The 20929-nt window shown below is 31.1% G+C and overlaps 1 protein-coding gene across 3 annotated transcripts in view; it reads left to right on the plus strand.

Annotated features, from left to right (window-relative positions):
* Nucleotides 1-20929, plus strand: part of LOC107500838 (U2 snRNP associated SURP domain containing) — a 48019-nt gene that overhangs the window by 14773 nt on the left and 12317 nt on the right. The window contains exons 6-23 of one of the 3 annotated variants that reach the window (XM_016126502.2): nucleotides 335-468; nucleotides 2794-2861; nucleotides 3404-3498; nucleotides 3583-3615; nucleotides 3706-3788; nucleotides 4617-4782; nucleotides 4991-5202; nucleotides 6136-6179; nucleotides 9277-9381; nucleotides 10392-10458; nucleotides 10535-10698; nucleotides 11983-12145; nucleotides 12534-12613; nucleotides 13500-13587; nucleotides 15162-15284; nucleotides 16377-16533; nucleotides 17271-17366; nucleotides 18062-18128. In XM_016126502.2, coding sequence (XP_015981988.1) covers nucleotides 335-468; nucleotides 2794-2861; nucleotides 3404-3498; nucleotides 3583-3615; nucleotides 3706-3788; nucleotides 4617-4782; nucleotides 4991-5202; nucleotides 6136-6179; nucleotides 9277-9381; nucleotides 10392-10458; nucleotides 10535-10698; nucleotides 11983-12145; nucleotides 12534-12613; nucleotides 13500-13587; nucleotides 15162-15284; nucleotides 16377-16533; nucleotides 17271-17366; nucleotides 18062-18128 — 1945 coding nt within the window. Of the gene's footprint in view, nucleotides 1-334; nucleotides 469-2793; nucleotides 2862-3403; nucleotides 3499-3582; nucleotides 3619-3705; nucleotides 3789-4616; nucleotides 4783-4990; nucleotides 5203-6135; nucleotides 6180-9276; nucleotides 9382-10391; nucleotides 10459-10534; nucleotides 10699-11982; nucleotides 12146-12533; nucleotides 12614-13499; nucleotides 13588-15161; nucleotides 15285-16376; nucleotides 16534-17270; nucleotides 17367-18061; nucleotides 18129-20929 lie in introns of all 3 variants that reach the window. The other 2 variants (XM_016126503.2, XM_016126504.2) reach the window with 2 other exon arrangements.

Genomic DNA, 20929 nt, shown 5'->3' on the forward strand with positions numbered 1-20929 from the left:
TGGTGATATTAATTAGCAAAATAAATGACCAAATGTAGATTACTGAGAAATTGGAGTTAGATAAGTTTTAAAATATTTACTACCTTCCAAGTTTTAAGACAGCAGGGAACTTCACAAAAATTTTAATGTATTTCATAGTTTTACTATAAAATGATTAAATTAGTATTTTTGAGAGTAGAGCAGTAATATTTGAATTTAACTTCAAATATTGTCCATAGTGATGTATATTAGTACTAAAAGTATTTTGTTTTTGTTTATTTTTACATAAAATAATGAATAAATAAAATCCAAATCATACGAAATTAGTATTGAAACTTAGTATTTTAAATTTCAGAAGAACATGAAACCGATGAAAAAAGAGGCAAAATCTATAAGCCATCTTCAAGATTTGCAGATCAAAAAAATCCTCCAAATCAGTCATCCAATGAAAGACCACCATCTCTTCTTGTGATAGAAACCAAAAAACCTGTAAGTCATGCTTAAATAAGTGGCCATTTATATTTAGAGATGACATTGCCATTGGTACTTTCAGTACTTTACTTGTAAGCAGGGCTTTGGTTTCTTGTTTTTAATTATTTTGAGAGTAGATGTTGAGTTTTGATGCTTAATCTTCCTGTATAAGAGAGAATAAATTAGGACATGTAATTAATATTTTTTATGTTCTTTGAACAGTGAACATTTGTTATTACTATAGTAATAGCACATTCAAGTAAAAAGTTGACTATATTTTTAGGTGTTAATGTAAAATAATGAATGGGGTTGTATTTTTAAACAGTTCCGAACTCTGAGGTATTTAAATTATATCGGCATATGTAGTGTCAGTTAACTTTGGAAGACTATATATGCTCCAACTATATATATGTGTCTTTTACTTAGAACATTTTTGTGATTTATTTGAAATTACTGTCAGAACTAGCAACACTTTTAAATATTCTCAATGTTAGAAAAATTTTTATTTTTTGAGAGAGTTTTCGTGGGGGAAGGTTGATAGATGTGGGTTATGTCATTTAGAATCAGATCTGATGAAGAAATATGATTACACTGAATAGTGAGACTGATTTTTTTGTGTGACTTAAAATAGCTCTGAAAGCAGTTTAAAAATAACAGCTTCATTGAGATATAATTCACATACCATAAAATTTATCCTTATAAAGTATACAATTGTTTTTTTTAAAGTATAGAGTTGTGCAGTAATTGATGATTTCTAATTTCAGAACATTGTTATTATTCCAGAAAGGAGCTATCTACCTATTTTTAATCATCGCCAGTTCCTGGCAATCACTAATCTACTTTCTTCCTCTTTGGATTTTCCAATTCTGGACATTTCATATAACGTGGCCTTTTGTGTTTGGCTTCTTTGCTTAACATCATGTTTCCAGGTTTCATCTTTGTTGTGGCATAGATCAGTACTTCATTTCTTTTATAGTGGATAGTATTCCGTATTATGGATATACCACATATTGTTTATCCATTTATCACTTGATGGACATTTGGATTGTTTTTACTTTGTAGCTATCATAAAAGAATAATGCAGCTATAAACATTCGTGTATAAGCTTTTGTGTGGACCTACCATTTTCAATTCTTTTATATATACTTAGGAGTGGAATTGCTGGGTCATATGGCAACTGTTTAACTTGTTGAGAAACTACCAAACTGTTTTTCAAAGCAGCTGTACCATGTTACAGTCCCATCAGCAATGTATGAAGGTTATAGTTTTTCCATATTTTTGTCTGTTTTTCATATTTATTTTAGTCATCTTGGTGAAAAGTTGTACCTAATTGTGGTTTTGATTTGCACTTCCTTACCGATGTTGAGCATTTATGTGTTTATTGTCCATTTATTGTCTTCTCTAGAAATAACTTTGGCCCATTTTTTAATTTGCTTATTTCTTTTTTATTGTTGAGTTGTACAAATATTTTACAATTTCTAGAGTCGAGTTTCTTATCAGCTATATGATTTGCAAATGTTTTCTTCATTCTTTGGTTTATCTTTGCACTTTCTTAAGTGTCTTTTGAAGCATGAAAGTTTAATTTTGATGAAGTTCAGTTTTTTTTTCTTACATGCCTTTTGTGTCATGTCTAAGAAGCTATTGCCTCATTCAAGGTTATAAAGATTTCACTCCTATGTTTTTCTCTTAGAGTTATATAGTTTCAGCTTTTCCATTTAGGTCTGTGAACCATTTGAGTTAGTTTTTGTATATGGTGTGAAATAGAGGTCCAGCTTCATTCTTTTTTGCATGTGGATATTCAATTGTCCTAATACTATTTGTTAAAAAGACTATTCTTTTCCCATTGAATTATTTGGGCACTTTTAAAAGAGGTTATTCCAAAAGAGGTTTTGGAAGTAATTTTAAAAGGAAATCCAGTGATGTTACTGATTGTTTAAGTAATTCATATCCTCCTATGTTTATTGTTTTGAGGGTGCATATTTTTGGTAGTTGTTCTTGACAGTTACTTTACACGGTAGTTCATTTACTCTATATTCATTAATTTTGCCACCTGTTACCCACTAACAATATTCAGGCCTAAGTATTGCACACTTTTGGGTGATATAGTGGCTCCTTTACTATAAGACCGCTTATTGTCATTTCGTTTAATTGTTTTAATAATTGTTAATTTTTTAGTTTGAGAGAACAGGGAAGGAAGTTCAGTGATAAGAGAAGCATTCATTCTTTTAATTTAAATTAGAACATAATTGGCACTGAAATAAAAATTATTTAAAATGATTATTGAACCATTAGTTTTGTTTAACCTTCTTTTGTTTGAAGTATAATTTGTCATATCCTTCATAGCCACTGAAGAAAGGGGAGAAAGAAAAGAAAAAAAGCAATTTGGAACTCTTCAAAGAAGAATTGAAACAGTAAGTTTTCTAGTGCTGAAAGTAGCTATCATAGAGCTGATACTTAACAGGTGGGAAGAATGTAGTGTACCATTTAATTACTCCTAACTGGCTTACCATGAGGTTGTTTTAGATATTTTAGTGCTATATTGTGGGGTATGTTTGAAAATGAATTAGCATTTTATCCACCATCTAGATTGCTTGCATTATATGGATGCAATTCAATAGGTTAATGTTCGGAGTCCTATTTGCAGTGAAAACAATATAGGTAGAGGGTGAAGAATGGTCAAACTTAGCCAAGAAAGAACAGATTCTTGGTTTTAATGTTGAATTTCTTCCTTACCTTAAACATGGGCTTTGTATTTCATTGTGTATATGATATATCAGAAATTTTTTCATGACTGTAAAAGCTGAGCGACTCTCTAATCTTGGTTGTCCATACTGGCATTTAATTACACGTATTTCAAGTTATTTGAAAATGATACCTGGATAAGTTCTATTTTTATTAAATGTGAACAAACAAATTTTGGCTCATTATTAGTGATTATAAATGTTTTCAACAGAATTCAGGAAGAACGTGATGAGAGACATAAAACAAAAGGCAGGTTAAGTCGATTTGAGCCTCCTCAGTCAGATTCTGATGGTCAGCGTCGTTCCAGTAAGTGACATTTATTTTGATGTTTGTATGTGTAGTTAAATACTCTAAAAACTAAGAATTGTTTTCTTTTTCCCCTCTTTAAAGTGGATGCGCCCTCAAGAAGAAATAGATCATCTGGTGGTAATACAGTTTTTTGCTTTTTTAATTAATAAAAATTGTCCAGACTTTGTATTTTTCAGGTTATAATTTTTTTCCTCTTTGCTTTAGTTCTTGATGATTATGCACCTGGGTCACATGATGTAGGCGATCCAAGCACTACTAATTTATACCTTGGAAACATTAATCCACAGGTAATAGTAGAAAAAGTAAGGTGAATGTTGGTTTATACTTTTGGAAGGAAGCTACTTTGGAAGAAAACTAATTTGTCAGTAAAAAAAAAAATAGTCATGAATCTGAAGTAAGCAAATTTGATGGAACTAGATAGTTGCTCACATTATCTTGCTGGTATAGGCTGAATTGCCTTGCTATAATTCTTAAAAGCTTGTCTTCTCTTTCTGTAACTGGACAATACATTGAATTGTTTTACTAGGTGATGATTTTTATTATTTATTACATCAGGATATGACCAGTGGTATTCTTTTGAAACTGTACCCTTTTAATGCATAGCTTGCTTCCTTATGGATTTCCTTTTTCTTTTTTCCTTAACAGCAAACTAGTATATGTACTTTTTGTCTTTTATATTTTAATTCTTTTCCACATGTCAGTGTTAATTGTGTTATGGGAAATGTAGTAGTTGTTACATAATATGCTTTTTTTTAAAAAATGGTATATTGGACCTCATCGCATATTTACCATTTTTTTTTCCCTCTGTCCATAATTACACTGGTAGTTGTGTGCTGGAAGAAGAAAAAGTAATCATATCCTTTTTTTCTTGCATTGCCAACAAATATTTCTTCCCTTAGTTAAATGTAGTAATTGTTGCTGCCTGAAAAATGTTGCTAAATTACTGTAGAACAGCTTATTTTAGATGGCAGGATCTCCAAAGGAGGAAGAGCGGAAGTAACCTAACCTCTTCACCCTGGCCACTCGTTTACATAAAACAGTGTGTTTCTGATATGAAAAGATTTGTGAATTCTTTTTTTCCTTTTTTGTATACCAAAAAACACATCTTTTAACAGATGAATGAAGAAATGTTGTGCCAAGAATTTGGAAGATTTGGACCGTTAGCCAGTGTGAAAATTATGTGGCCTAGAACTGATGAAGAAAGAGCAAGAGAGAGAAATTGTGGCTTTGTGGCCTTTATGAACAGAAGAGATGCTGAAAGAGCTTTAAAAAATTTAAATGGTTAGTGAGTTTTTATTGTCCATATATAGAATTCAGACTTTTTTTTTGGTTGGGGGGGGGGAGGCTTCTGAGAAGTGTTTATAAAAACTTGAGGGGAAAACTGGACCAGAAATGGAAAGGTTAAAAATAAAAATTAATTCAAATCACTGAAATCTTTTATTTATTTTGAGAGTTATTATCAATGTGACCTTTATTTTCTTTCTTGTAGGAAAGATGATTATGTCTTTTGAAATGAAGTTAGGTTGGGGTAAAGCTGTGCCTATTCCTCCACATCCAATATACATTCCACCTTCCATGATGGAACATACGCTTCCCCCACCTCCATCTGGACTGCCTTTTAATGCGCAACCTAGAGAGCGGTTAAAAAACCCCAATGCTCCCATGTTACCGCCACCTAAAAACAAAGAGGATTTTGAGAAGGTAATTTAAAAAATGTACATAGGGCCGCATCTATTTGTAAATACTAAATCTATGGTAGTATTTCTTTTCAACAATTTTATAGAAAATGTGTGTGTAATTCTCTTTGGCAACTCTTAAATAAGTAGATGTGTTCCCTGCCTTAGCCCATGGAAACCCTATTTGAAAAAGTAGGTCATATTTTTATTTGGCTACCATTCCTTTTTGACCACTTATTAAGTCTTTTTTTTTTTCCTTTGTCCACTGTTGTATCCAGTATGCTTAAGTACATATCTATATTTACTTTGTTCTGAGAAAGTGATACTTTGTATTTGGTTAAGTGACTTTTCAATTAGAAAAACCTTCTAAATAGTTAAACTGTTTAGATGGCAACTAGCTAACTCAGTTCTCAAGATCTTAGGTATTAGATTATTTGAGAGCATATATGGTTTTTTTTTTCTTAAATGTTAACTACTCTAGTAAAAGCAAAGGGTGAGTATTTCCTTTTTATTAAACATAAAACCAACTTAATTTCAAGTTAAAAGAATTTGTTGGTTCTGTTATGAATTAATTCCACTTAAAATGACAGGGCTGGTTTTAAAGGCTTGGGAACAAAGTAGCAAACTGTATTATGGTCAAAGGCAAAAAGTTAATTATTTCACAAATTAAAATCTTTATCTGATAATTCTCAGTGTAGTACCTATTTCAGTGCATTGATGTGCATTCTGGCAGGAATGTTCTGATTCTTTGCATTTGGTGAACATTTATTGTTCACTGAACACATCCATTTGTTTTTGTGTAATTGCTTAGTGTATAATTACTTCAAATGCAGTGATTGCCTGCAAAACTTGTGATTAGATGTGTAGTATTTTCAATGCATATGTGTATTTTTGCTTGTTACTTGTTAACAATACTCACATATTCTATGTTTATTATCTGATGTGACTTCATATACAGACTCTGTCGCAAGCCATAGTCAAAGTGGTTATCCCAACAGAAAGGTACATGTTTTTCTTTATTATTACTGATCTAAATATAGACAATATCCCCTTCTGAATTAAAGAAAAATGGTGTTGAGGAAAAGGTAATATCTTGACTGAGCAATGGTTCCTTCCCAGTACTTTTTGGGGGGATATATGAGATTTAACCAACTTCAGTGTACTTTGCAATTTTGTATCATTATTTTTTGCTTTTATTGTTATCAATATAGGGAATTTTATAGCTTTAATAGTTAGAATATATTTAATAGATTTAATCTGGAGTTGTTAGTCTAATATTAGACTATTGTGATGGGAAAATAGGTGTTTTAAATGTATCTTAAAGTTAGAAAATGTCACAGTTTGACACAATTTGTTATTTTTTTCATTCTGAATTATTTGTGTTTAATATGCAATCTTAGTTGGATTTCACCTTATTGAAGGCATTGTTTTGTTTTCTTTCCAATTGATTTTAGAAGGAATTTCTGTTATTTCCATGAACACTGAACATACCAGAAACCAGAAACTATTTTTTCATGATAAACAAAGGTGTTTGAAATTCTTTTCTTTTCCTTTCTTTTTTTTTCTTTTTCAATATAATGTTAAAGCGGAAGAGTTCATGCTCTAGGTATGCTCTTGCTCAGTCAAGCTAAGCCTTTTCCCAAACACAGGAACACAACACTGGTTGAATAATAAATAAACACAAAAGAATACCAAATTCTCTTTGACATTGGCCTTGGTGAGCAACACCAGCTGAACTGTCTGCGGCAGCGGGGGACCAGGAAAACATCATGGGATGGATTGGGAAAGTATACAGTTTTTGACCAGACATTGGTACGATCGACTCCAATAAATGTGGTTTTATTATAACTGAGAAACATTTTTTGTTTTTGTTTTTTTTTTGTTGTTGTTGCCCAGAATAAGATAATTACCCTTTTAAAATAAAATAATGCACTTAAAATATATCATCTTTTTGTACTACACTATTTTATTCTGTTAGAAAAGTCTTCATTTTTGAGATAGGAAACAATCCTTAAGGAGAAAGTATGATTATAATTCTTCAGTAGTCTTGAATTCAGGCTAGCAATAACTGATTGTCAGATTTTGATTTTAAATAATCATATGCAACATTTTAAAACTTCTTTTAAACTTTAAATTTCTAAAAACAGATTTTAGCAGTTACAAGCCTGTTTAAAACTATAGTGGGTTTTTTCTTCCACTGAATAGAACATTCACAAAGTTTTTTGTACCATTCAAAAAACATATCAAGTAGTAGCTTTACATGTGGCTCAATTTCTTTCTGAATAAAATTTTGAGTATACATTTTGCTGAAAATTCTTGACTCATTATAATGAATATTTTGTTTTAAATTTGATAAACCATTTTTTCATCTATCTTTAATACTTAAGTCATGTTGCTTTTGACTTAATTCATACAAGTTTCTGGGTGTATAGTATTTGTCCACCTAATGATTGATTTTATATATTATATATAAAATTTCCCTTCATTTTAATATGTCACATACCAGTGGGAGTTTTGGAACTGAATCATAATTTCACACTATTTCCCTTCAAAATAATGTTATTAACTGTGGATTTGAGAATAATGCATTCTCATTTGGATATGAACTGCAAATTTGCAGAGCAATTAATACTTCTGTAAATGAAAAATAGTTTTTAGATTTAAAAGTAATGATTTTGACTTTTTAACAATTTGAAGTTGAATTAGTAGTTTTAAATATATAGTTTCCCTTTGTAAAGATTTAAAACTATATAATTTTTTTGACCTCTTTTAGGATCCTTTAGGAGGTCAAAAAATTTTATTTTTCTACTCTAGAGAGATTTTAGTGTCCACTTAAGTAGGTTTGTTTGAAAACTGTGAGCAAATAGTTACAATCACCATGAGATTAATTGCTGTTCATGTACTCTGAAGCAGGCATTATTGAACCAAAAAAAAAAAAAAAAAAAAGATGTCTTAATTCTATAACTACATATTTATATTCTAGCCGTTATATCAACTTAATTTGAGCTGGGAATGCTAAAGGTGTAATTTAGTGTGTGCCTTGTACCAAGAGCCAATATCCTTTTGCTTTTCCCAATTGTTATTTGCCAGCTTTATATGCTGGGGGACTGGTGAAATGAGAAATCAAAAGAAACTTATAATAAACTGAGTCTTTTTTGCCTGACACCATAATCAATGTCTCAAAATTTTGTTTGGAGTCTAATACGATATTAGGACCTAGCTTCATATTTTAAAAATAACGACTTTCTATAAACCTAACCAATAAAATAAGTGTTAAAAAGTTACGTACGTTTATTTTTGTCCTAAGTATTGGAAAGTAATTTTTAGGAAAAATGGGAAGGGCATCTCACCATGTCCCTTATTTTGGAATCTTTTGGAACGAGGACTTCGTTTAAAGCTTTCGCATTATAATAACATCATTGATTCATAATAACACAGGCAGAATTATACATGTCATGAATTGTGTGACCTAATTTGAAGTGTGGTCCAAAGGGATATTGCCTCATTAAAGGTCAGATTCAATAAAAACTCTGTCTGCTGTATGTGTACTAGAAAAGCACAGGAGTTGGATGGATTTTTTATTAAACCAGGCCTTAAATTTGTTAAATAGTTTCTATTTTTATAAATTATAGTCATGTATATAACATTGCAGTACCACCACAAAAGTGCTTGGTTTAGAAATATTTTAAGACTGAGATAGTGTGTAAGTTTTTAGATGGCTATGATATAACATGTAAGCTCGAAGTTACTGATATTTATATATTTACAGCTTTCCAGTTAGTCGTGATTCACAATTTAATGTTTTGCATTTGGAAAATAAAATTAAATGGCATTTAGAAAATTAAATCTTTATTACTATAAAGCTATGTTGTGGTTTCCCACCCTCCTTTATCTTTCCTTCCCTTCCCACTCCCCTATCCCCACTGCCCCACTCCTTAATGCACAAGGCAATAACATATGCTCCAGGTTACTATTTTGGTATAAAATTCTATGTTAGCAGAACAATTTTTTTCTGCACAATTTTAGTAACTTAGGTCAAGTGTAGTTTTATATAGTAGTAGGTCTGAATCCATTTTCTTTAACTGTGTTGTTGTTGTAGGAATTTGCTCGCCCTGATACATCGAATGATAGAGTTTGTTGTACGTGAAGGGCCAATGTTTGAAGCTATGATTATGAACAGAGAAATCAACAACCCCATGTTCAGGTGTGTATTTTTTTTTTATTGTGATACAATATACGTATAACAGAATTTATCATTTTTATGGGTAAAGTTCATTGGCATTAATCACATTCACATTGTTATGCAGCCATCATCACTATCTGCAGAACTTTTCTCATATTCCATAACTGAAACTTTGTACCGCTTAAACAACAACTTCCTTGGTCCCCCAGCCCCTGGTAACCACGATTCTACTTTGTCTCTTTGAATTCGGTTACTCTAGAATACTTCATATAATTATATGGTGGAATCATGTGGTATTTATACTTTTGAGGCTGGCTTATTTCACGTAGTATAATGTCTTCAAAGTTCATCCATGTTGTAGCATGGAATTTTTCACTTCATTTTTTGAATTAAAAATATTTCCAAGAATAAAGTTATAAAAGTATGAGGTTATTTTGGAAATGGGATGAGAAAGCAGACTGAGAAATTGGACTAGAATGTGCTTAGATCAGTTTTCTCTCTGATTTCGATTTAGTTAATTAAATAACATTGTTTTTAGCATTCTCTAGGAAGAAAATACTTTTCATTATGATTTTCAATGAAAGAGGCTTTTGTAAGTCAGATATATTAGAAAAAAATGAGATTTATAGTAAATTGCTTATCTTCTGAATAGCAATGGTATTTAAGGCATTCATTTAACACTCTTAAGCAGTTTAAAAACCACTGCTTTTGAAATTATATCTTGGGAAAATCTCGTCATTGCCAGATACGGTGTCAAAGTGTTCAATAAAATTGATTGTAAGACTTAGCAGAATGTATGCATACATTTGAGTATTAATGTCAGTCCTGAAAGCAGTCTGAGCTGGGGTGAGGAAGGGGATAGATGGCACATTACAGTGGGTGAGGATTTCTTTTCTGGGATTTTTGCTTTTGGTTTTATTTAGAACTAAATAATAGGTAAATATTTCTCTCTTTTTTTTTTTTTATATTTACTGGAATACTGTTCTTTGTTAGAGGATGATGTTTAATGGGTTTTTTTGTGTTTATTTTAGATTCTTATTTGAAAACCAGACACCAGCCCATGTTTACTATAGATGGAAACTTTATTCTATTCTGCAGGCAAGTAGGATTAGTTATTTTGTTAATTTTGACTGAGGTATTAGAACTTTCTAATAACATTCTGGATGTTCATTAGGGAGATTCTCCAACTAAGTGGCGGACGGAAGATTTTCGTATGTTTAAAAATGGATCTTTTTGGAGGCCACCACCATTAAATCCATACTTGCATGGGATGTCAGAAGAGCAAGAAACAGAAGCTTTTGTAGAGGAGCCTAGTAAAAAGGGAGCACTTAAGGAAGAGTAAGATTTCCCCTTTCTGTTAAATATTCAGAGAAGTTGCTTTAACATGTTTTTTTTTTTTTACTTGTGAATGTTTAAGATAGTAACATACCTTGTCACATGTTTTGTAATTTTAAGCATCTTAGCAAGTATAAATGTGTGTCCTGTTGACCTTGACCTCTTCCTCTTGATAAAATTAGTGATGATCTTCTAAGCAGTGATTCTCAATAGTGGAATACTTCAGATTCTTACAGAAATTATCTTGTGTCTCTTAGAATTCTTGCCTCTCTGAGTGCAGCAAAAGAGGAAAAATTATTGATTGTATGGCTTAGTGAGGTCAGATGGTTGACTATGCAAAACCTCTCCACAGAGCTTGCAGTGTGTGGCCACCATGGAAGCATGCTATTAGTGCTCAGTGAGCACTACTACAGTGCAGTTAGACTGGTTTAAGGAGGATAAACAAATTTAACTATTACATGTTCAGAGTAAGTTCTGTATACTTCATGGAAAAAATTAGCTAAAGAATTTTTAGCATATAGGATTACATACTTCACTTAATACTAGTTGCATTGATGCATAATTTGTGAGAGCATTTGGTAATGGAGAATTATAGTATTTGAGAATATATTTGCTTCTGAAGATGTATGTTCATCATTTCTTTTGCCAGTGGATTCACAGACTCAGCCCACAGGGTAAATCTGGTTGCCTTCTCTTTTTGTTAATAAAGTCTTATTGGAACACAATCATGCCCATTCTTTTACATGCTGTCTATGGCTGCTTTGGCATTATAGTATCAGAGTCGAGTAACTGCGACAGACTGTATGGCTTGCAAATCCTACAATATTTACTGACTGATCTTTTACAGAAAAAGTTTGTTAGTCCCTGCTTTTGCCTGTGTTAATGTTTTGTAGATGTTTTAAAATATCAGACAGACTTCCTTTAAAGGAGAGTAAAGAACATGAAGGTTCTTTTTCATTGTAATGGGTTAATAGGACTGTGATACTCTCAAAGACTCCCCAAAAAAAAAAAAAATGCCCATAATTTTAAATTTACTTAATTAGTAAACTGAAAATCACTGGAATCATTTATTAGTTCCAGGCCAGGAAAATTATTCTTCGTCATACAAGTTCTTCAGAAAAAGATGTAACTTATTTGGGGAGCTTATTACAAATCAGACTTAACACAATTTAGTCTTCAGAATTGTTTTATCTGAGTGAGTTTTAAAGAAATTACTTTGTGAACAGAATCTATAATAGCATTTGAAATTTGTATCTATATTTATAAGATTACAAAATTTGTGTTCAGACAGAGGGATAAATTAGAAGAAATTCTGCGGGGGTTAACTCCAAGGAAAAATGATATTGGAGATGCAATGGTTTTCTGTCTTAATAATGCTGAAGCTGCTGAAGAAATAGTGGATTGCATTACTGAGTCATTGTCCATCTTAAAGACACCCCTTCCCAAAAAGGTATTGGAATGATTTTTCCTTATGGAACATTTAATGAAGTAAAAGGAAGATAATAGTTGACTTCTTGTTGGATTAAAATTGGTTTCCTTTATGCCTGAAGATCTTGAGTGAAGAAATCTTTCCCATACAGAATTATGATGTTACTTAACAGACATTACGAACAGTTGAAATGGAAATGAGTTACAAATTTTATCACTGCCAAAGTCATGGTTGTTGTGATGTTGAATTTCTTATAACTATTTTAATTAGTTGTGATTATTAAATTAGAACTAAATAGTAGCCTAATGCTGATTCCAAAGATATTCAATATAAAATATTTTTCTAGATACATTGTTTGCTGATGGTTTTATTTTTAAATTGGTTTTATGTTATCTTTTGGTATTTTTAGATTGCCAGATTATATTTGGTTTCTGATGTTTTGTACAACTCTTCAGCCAAAGTTGCCAATGCTTCATATTATAGAAAATTGTAAGTATAATGATGTAAATTGATATTCTTGAAATAAAATATTGAAGGGTAAGGAGTTCAGAAAAGAGGATTGTTTTGTTAATTAACACCCTCCAGGAATAAGAAATAATTTTAATTTCTTCATAGTCCCGAATTTTCTTAAAAAGTCAGATTGCATTTATTGAGCTAAACCACTTTAAATTATCAGGTTTTTAAAAGTTTTTAAGTTTCTTGATTAACTTGATAAGAGGGTATATTGAAAGAAAGACTTTATTTTTATTGCAAATTTAGTTACTTATAAATAAGCTGAAACCACATAAATAATAGCAAATATGAAGAAACCAGAGACAGAACATTAACTATAGAATCTCTGTGTTCTCTTCTGATCATCATTGTATTGGTTGTAGTTCATTGCTTATGTTTTTGTACACAATAGGAAATTGTGTTACTCTACTATAATTAATACATAACTCTTCCTTAGTTCTCTGGAGTTCCTTTTCTCAAGTAGGGAAAATTTGGAGGTGAGAGTCCTAATCTGAACTCTGCTGTTAGCTTTTTTTTTTTTTTTTTTTTTTTGCCTTGGACAAGTCGCTTAACTTTTCCACTTCCTATCTTATAAAACAAAGAGATCAGAGTAGATGGCTCAAAGTCTCCTAGATATAAAATTCTTGGCTAATCAAGGGAACTATTAAGACTCTTGGGGATTTTGCAGGAAAAAAATTCAGAATCACAGCAGGTAAAGCGGCTCAGTTATAATTTGAGTTTAAATACTTAGTTCTTGTATTTTAAAGAATTACTTGATTAGTTTATAAAGGTTTTAAGTCCAGGATGGGCTTCATTGGCTAGCATGCTGAAATGGATAGTGATTTTTAAACATATTGTAAAAAACATATTATTTGAATTTCAGTTTTGAAACAAAGTTATGTCAGATATTTTCAGACCTCAATGCAACCTATCGTACAATTCAAGGCCATTTACAGTCTGAAAACTTTAAGGTATGTTTATTGTTTTATTATGTTTGCCTTAGTGTTATTTATGGGAGCTAGGGCCTGGGAAGCACATTGGAGGGCTAGAAAACTACTTAAGACAAATACAAGATATAACTTTCAAGTTTCATAAATTATTGTCCTAAAATTTACTGCAGTTTTACCTTTAATATCAAAAAATGCCCCCAAATTTAAAATATATTATCCAGTGTTATTTTGTTAAGTGTTTGTTTTAGTTTTAAGTGTTTTATTTAAATGTTTTAAATATTCTCTTCACAAAATATGTTCAGAGTATCACTTGTTTTGTAGTGGTATACAGTCATGCACTGTATAATGATGTTTTGGTAAACAATGGCCCGCATATGTGGCATGGCCCTGTAAGATTATAATGGAGCTGGAAAATTCTGTCACCTAGTGATGGATAGCCATCATAATGTTGTATAGCACACCACATTTTTATAAGTTTGTGGTGATGCTGGTATAAACAAACCTACTGTGCTGTCAGTTGTATAAAAGTATAGCACGTACAATTATGTATAGTCCATAGTACTTGATAATGACTGTTACTGGTTTATGTATTTATTGTACTGTTGTCATTATTTTAGAGTGTATTCCTTCTACTTACTACTAAAAACACTTTTGCCATAAAAAAGTATGTTTTGTTACCCAGCAGCAGCCTCGTAAATCTCCTGATTGCATCATTTCTCTTATGCATGATTTAATCTCACATTGTTTTGTACAGTAGCGTGGTAAAGACCTGTAGCCTAGGAGCAATAGGCTATTCCATATAGCCTATTCTAGATTTGTGTAATTGACTTCCTAATGTTTGTGTAATGATTATGTCCCTTAACGATGCATTTCTCAGAATGTATCCCACTTAGGCAGCACATGACTTATAATTTAGCTGGATTAGGAACATACATTTTATTCATATTTATAAAGTATATGCAGTTATTAATTTTTATAACCTCTTCAGTTGTAAACCAATGTTGAGGACAAACAGAATGCCTTATAATTAAATAAATAGATATACTTTTATGAGAATTTTTTTTGTTATGGAAATTTGTTATCTTGGGAAGATGCTCAGTGACCCTCACCATTTAGGGGATTCAAACAAACAACTCTACTCAAAAATTTTTTGACCTTAAATTTTGACCACAAGTCAGAGTTTATATAGAAAAGTTTAGAGATGGGACAGAGAAAAGTATTAGCAAGAATTAGGAGGTACTTCATTGCACCATAAGGAATTTAGGTCAAAACTTGGCTACCCTGATACCAAGCTTTCATCAGTATTTAAACTAGAGTTTCCCAGAATGTGGCCTCTTGTGCACTAATAGTGGTATATGGGACATTGATCTTAGGTGGTCAAGGGCAAACAGTTACTGTCTTTTTGATTACATTTGATTATATTTAACTAAAAGGTAACATTGATTTTTTGAAAACATGGTAATTATAGTTATTCTTTAAATTTTAAAAAGTTATATCAGTAAAGAAAATTAAGCAAATTGTGATAGTCATTCTCATTAGGTGAAGATGGAGATATATTGTCCTAATAATTTGTTGTCTTTTTCCTATTTATTTAGCAACGGGTAATGACCTGCTTCAGAGCATGGGAAGATTGGGCAATTTATCCAGAACCATTTTTGATCAAATTACAAAATATATTCTTAGGACTTGTAAATATTATTGAAGAAAAGGAGACAGAGGTAGGCACTCAGTGTATTTGTCTGATTATTTAAAAATTTATTTCCAGGGATACAGCAGAGGTATATTGTGTTATAGATGCAAGTAACATTTCCTTGTGAAAAATCCTTAAAATTCTTTACCACTAAATAGTGGATTTTTGTTGCTGGAATTATTGGAGCCTAGGCGTTTGAAATTATGTATAAGAGAAATTCTCTTTTGTATCTTTATGTGAAAATTGGCGACTTTATTTGATGACATAAGATTTTTATCAGTAGAAAAAAGCAAGTAATAGAGCAATTTATATAGCATGATTTCATTTCGTTAAAGATAGCTATATAAGTAAATACGTGCATGAAAAGATGTATCACAATGATAGTTGCTTTTTATCTCAATAGTTCTTAAATCCTTTACCTTTATTTCTATATTCCTAATATTTTAACTTTCACTCTTACTAGATCCTCCCAATTGGCCTTTCTGTTCCAACCACTCCTTGTTTCAGTTTCTTAAATGTGCAATATTTCCTTCTACCATAGACCTTTGTACATATTTTTCCCTCTTTCTGGAATGTCTCTGCTTTTACCTGAGATTTTTCAGACTTCAGTTTAAGCATAGCTTCAGACAGACTACTCTGACCTCTTTAAGTAAAACCTATTCATTATGTATATCTATTTATTATATACCCTAATAGTATGATGTTTCTACTTGTAGCAGTTATATGTATATTGTTGTGATTATCTGATTCCCCCACCCTTTCCCACCTCTATACACACACACACACACACACACACACACACACACACACACACTCAATTGTACTAAACTCTGACAGGAGGGACCAAGGCTCCAGGCTTGTTTTTGTTTACCATTGTATCCTCAGTGCCTCACATGGTACCTGGCATCAATAAGTCCTAGGTAAATATTTGATAAATAATTTACTTATGACTACTTATTTGTCAGAGTGGATGATAAAATATATTCTTATCATGTCTTGATATTGTACCTGGGAATGTGGGTATCCAGCCGGTTAATTTGTATGGATTACAAATTAATCTGTAGCAATGTGATTTCAGCAAATAAAAGAAAATATTACTATAGTATGTTTGTTTCTGTAGGATGTACCAGATGACCTCGATGGTGCCCCCATTGAGGAAGAGCTGGATGGTGCACCTCTAGAAGATGTGGATGGAATTCCTATTGATGCTACTCCTATTGATGATCTCGATGGGGTCCCTATAAAGAGTTTTGATGATGATCTTGATGGAGTGCCTTGTAAGTACAAATTTCAGACTGATTAAATCTAGCTAGTAAGCTGGATTCCAGAACAATTTGATTTCCACACAAGTTTATATGGAAAAGGTCATAATTTCTGATTGTCAGTCGTTAGCGTTATTCTGTTTTTTATTTCTGGCTTTTTAAAATTGAGATACTCATTAACTATGCCAATAAAAAGGGTTTTTTTAAGGGAGTCATATTTCTTTGTAAGTATAGTCAACCATTTATAATATTAGTAAGTTTCCTTTTTTATCTTAATAGTCAGGCAAATTTTGTGTTCAGTTGGATTCATAATCCCAGGTGCCTGGTTTTATCAGTTCTGTTTTTATTATTAGTTTTCCTAACTAATAGGTTCAGTTTTCATAGCTGCCTAAAATCATTTTTGGAAATAGGAATTATACATAATCTTAAGTACATTTAAATTATATGTTGAAGTATTGAACAACATGTGAATTCTGTAGTTTAAAAATAATTAGGTAAAAGTATTAAAGACTTTTTTACTTCTTCATTTGCTTAACATAATAATAACCTATATGTTCTGAGTTGATTTACATACTATTTAAAAATTGGACCTCAGATGCAGAGAATTGGATCAGTCATAATCTTTGTTCTTGACACTAGAATTATTAGTCCATGTGTGGCTTTATTTTACTTTTTAATAATATAATGATTCCCATGAACTCTTTAGGTCATCCTCTAAAAGTCAGGGTTAATGGCTTATCTTTCCTCTACAGTGGATGCAACTGAAGACTCGAAGAAAAATGAGCCTATATTTAAAGTCGCCCCATCAAAATGGGAAGCGGTAGATGAATCTGAATTGGAAGCACAGGGTGAGTAAAAAGCACAATAAATACTGAGCTTTAAAAAATTGAGTACTTAAAATTAATTGTTGATGTGTGTTTATGTGTATGTTTTCCTTTTATGTTTTATAATGTTTCAACCTTAAGACTCAGTGTTACCATATATTAGGTCTGGTGTCTAAGTTTTCATGATAATTGCTGTTATAATTTTCTTAGGTTTTTCAGTTTGGATGCTTTGAGAGTAAATAGAGAAATCACTAAAAACCTTTCAAGTCAAGGCATTTCAGTGAAAAATGTAGGTGGGAAAGCTGTACCTATTTGAAAATCTTAGATATCAGTTTCAAAGAAGCCAAACTTTGACCCTCTTACACTTATTAGATGGAGTTAAGATCTACTTTTAATACTTGTACATATATCATAGTGCTTATAATCTGTAATTGTTAATATTTTTAGTCTCTAATGAAATCTTAACCATCTAGGACAGAAATAAGGATAACATTATTTGTTACTTCATGAATTTTAATAAAATTATAGTGTAGGTGTAAGGAAGGAAATAGATTTAGCACATAGAAATGGCTATTCAAAGAATAAACACAGAAAACTTCTGTAATATAAAATTTCAATTCTAAAGCTGCACTTCTGCTATGCTACTGTGAAATGCTAATTTACCTCATGGAATTACATCCTTCCTGACCCTCCCTCTCTCCCCCTCCACTTCCATTCAGCTGTGACAACTTCTAAATGGGAGTTATTTGACCAGCATGAAGAATCAGAAGAAGAAGAAAATCAAAAGTAAGAATCTAAGTTTTGAATACACTCAGTCTCTTATTGCATATATGCTCCTTTTTTTCATTAAGAGGTATTCTTGAAATAATAAGGAAGAGGAAAATTTCACTGTTAAAAAAATAGTCACGAGGATCATTTTTAGTTCTCCATTGTTTTTCCAGTGAATAAAGAGCTTTTGGTTTCTGGTCTTGCTGCATTTGGTTTCACTTTGCTTTTGAGTTTATTTCTGTATGCTAGGTTATACATTCTCCTTTTGTAGTTACTAAGTGGTCACCTGCATTTAATTCAGATCTTTGTCATCAAATATTGTTTTGGCTTCACTAAATGATTATTAAAATTTGAATGGGAAGGTTATACTTGGATTATAGATTGCTAAAAATAACATGTATTGCATTATGACCATTCCATGATGTTATATAAATGTAAAAACCTCAGCATAAAGATTAAAAAGAAAAAAAAATTTTATATAGAAATTATAGTTTTGAATTTTTTGCTCTTTGATAATCACCCCAAAGTTTTTTGCATTTAATAATGAATATAATTTTAGGAATCCCTGCTCCCAAATTGTCTTGAAAGTTTGTATTGGAGCACTTGACACCTTTCTAAATTATTGCAAAGGAAGTTAATTTTTGTAAATAGGTGAAGAGACGTGTCAAGAACACAAAACGGGGTTTTTTGTTTGTTTTTAAATCTTTGTTCTTTTATTCTCAAATGGGAGAGTAAACAAAGGGGCCTTTGCATCCAAACACAATTTGGACATTTGTATGGATTCAATAAATGGGTGTTAGTAGCATTTAGATTGTTAAGGAAATGAGATTGATCAGCATTTGTGGAAACAATTTGAGGAAAAATCGATGGCCCACAGTCATGATATCTTTCCAGAAACATTGGTATGATCAGAACAAGTAAGCAATGACAGAATGTTTGCAAAATAGGTTTGCTGATAGAAATAACTATCTGAGGCTGTTTAGAAGTACAGGAATTGTGAACATTTCCATTTACTTTAAAACAATGGTTTTCTCAACCCTTTTTATATCTATAATCTCATCATTTAATAACATTTAATAAGTAGCTCACCATTATAGAATCACTGCTTAAAAATGAGTATGTATACTCATAAAATAATTAATTTAGGGGAAAGATAGGGTAGAAAAGCCATTGCAGTGCTCAAATACTGTTCACATGGTTTTGTTTCTAAAGATATTAATTTTTTTGCTTAAGTTTAATATTTGTGTTAAATTTTGAAACGTGAATGCATGTTAGTGTTGATGGTAGAATAAATCATACATTCTTACACTAAAGCATGGGTCACTGAAAATACAATTTATATTTTTGATATTTTTCCTAGGAGCTCTACATAAATGATAACATAAGAATTTTCTGAAAGTACCAAGCAAGGAAAATAACTTTCACATACAACTTTCTGATCCTTGAAATTCTCCTTTGTCTCACTACTGCTCTCTTGTGGCTGAATCCAAAATGCCTTTTTACTAAGAAGCTGCTTTTTGAAACTAGTAATTATTATATTTGTGACAGAAATGTGATTTAAAAAATAAATAGCACTATGAATGCTTTGGAGAAAAGTTGCAAATAGTAATTTAACTAAATTTGTAATGAATTCTGTATGAGTGTAGAGTCTTGAATTTCTATCTTTAAAAGAAGAGCAAAATGAAGTTGTGATGAGATCTGAAGCTAGAATTGGTAACTTAGTGCTGAAGTCAAAACCAATTAAAACATACTACTCAGGCTTTGAAAAATTAAAATAGCAATTATAAAATATGTATAGATTTTAAATTATTGAAGTGTAGTGTAGTTCATTTAAAAAGTAATAATATGGTTAATATTTAGTGTCCAGCCATCTAAATATATTCTCTGCATATGTATAAACATGCATATCTATTTAAAATGTAAATTATATAACACCTTACATACTAATCTGTGATCCACAATTTTCAGTCTGGTGTGTCATGGGTGTTATTCCATGTCAGTCTCTACATTTATATCTACTCTGTATTCATCTGTGATTGAAAGCAAGCATTCATATAAGTGTACAAGGATGTTTACCAAGTAATATTTGAAATAGCAAAAAAAAAAAAAGTGAATAATAGGCTGGAATTGGTTAAGTAATTTCCATCACATAGCTATTACAATTTGATTAACTATGTCACATCCTTATTGATTGACCCTTTCCAGAATAGTCCTTCAGTAAACATTTGCATTTACACATGCACACGTACACATATAGTTTATTTAAAAGCATCTGAAACATCTGTAAAAATTTTATACACCATAAAACAAATTCTTGTGTTTTAAAAAATTTACTAAAAACTGTATTTTGGAAGTCTGACAAAAATGAGAAGTGAAAATTTGGTTTATTTCCAAAAAGAATACAATTTTTTAAAAATGATTTTGACTATTCTCCCTACCTAAGTGTTATATTGAGTTGTATCTTTAGGTGGTACTAATGACTTATGGATTCAGAGTATAAAGTTTATGAAACATTTTAGTAATGTTCTGGAAAGGACTTTTAGATGAGAAATTTAAAAGATAGTAGCATGGCCTTCTCTTAGTATCATGTCATTTCCGATTCTGAATTGCTAGCACTTTATTTTTAATCTGCCTTGCTTAAAATTTTCTCATTCAGTATGAGAAATAATTAAATTTTTATTTGGAAAGATTTTAGTTATAACCATTTTTACATTATTATGAATAGTTTTACACATATATACTACAGGACTCCTATTTATAGTGGAATGTATTTAGTACCCAAATACCAACATATAAGGGCTTATTAGGCTCAAATATTG

The sequence above is a fragment of the Rousettus aegyptiacus genome, unplaced genomic scaffold (genome assembly GCF_014176215.1).
Source record: "Rousettus aegyptiacus isolate mRouAeg1 unplaced genomic scaffold, mRouAeg1.p scaffold_m13_p_4, whole genome shotgun sequence".
NCBI lineage: Eukaryota > Metazoa > Chordata > Mammalia > Chiroptera > Pteropodidae > Rousettus > Rousettus aegyptiacus.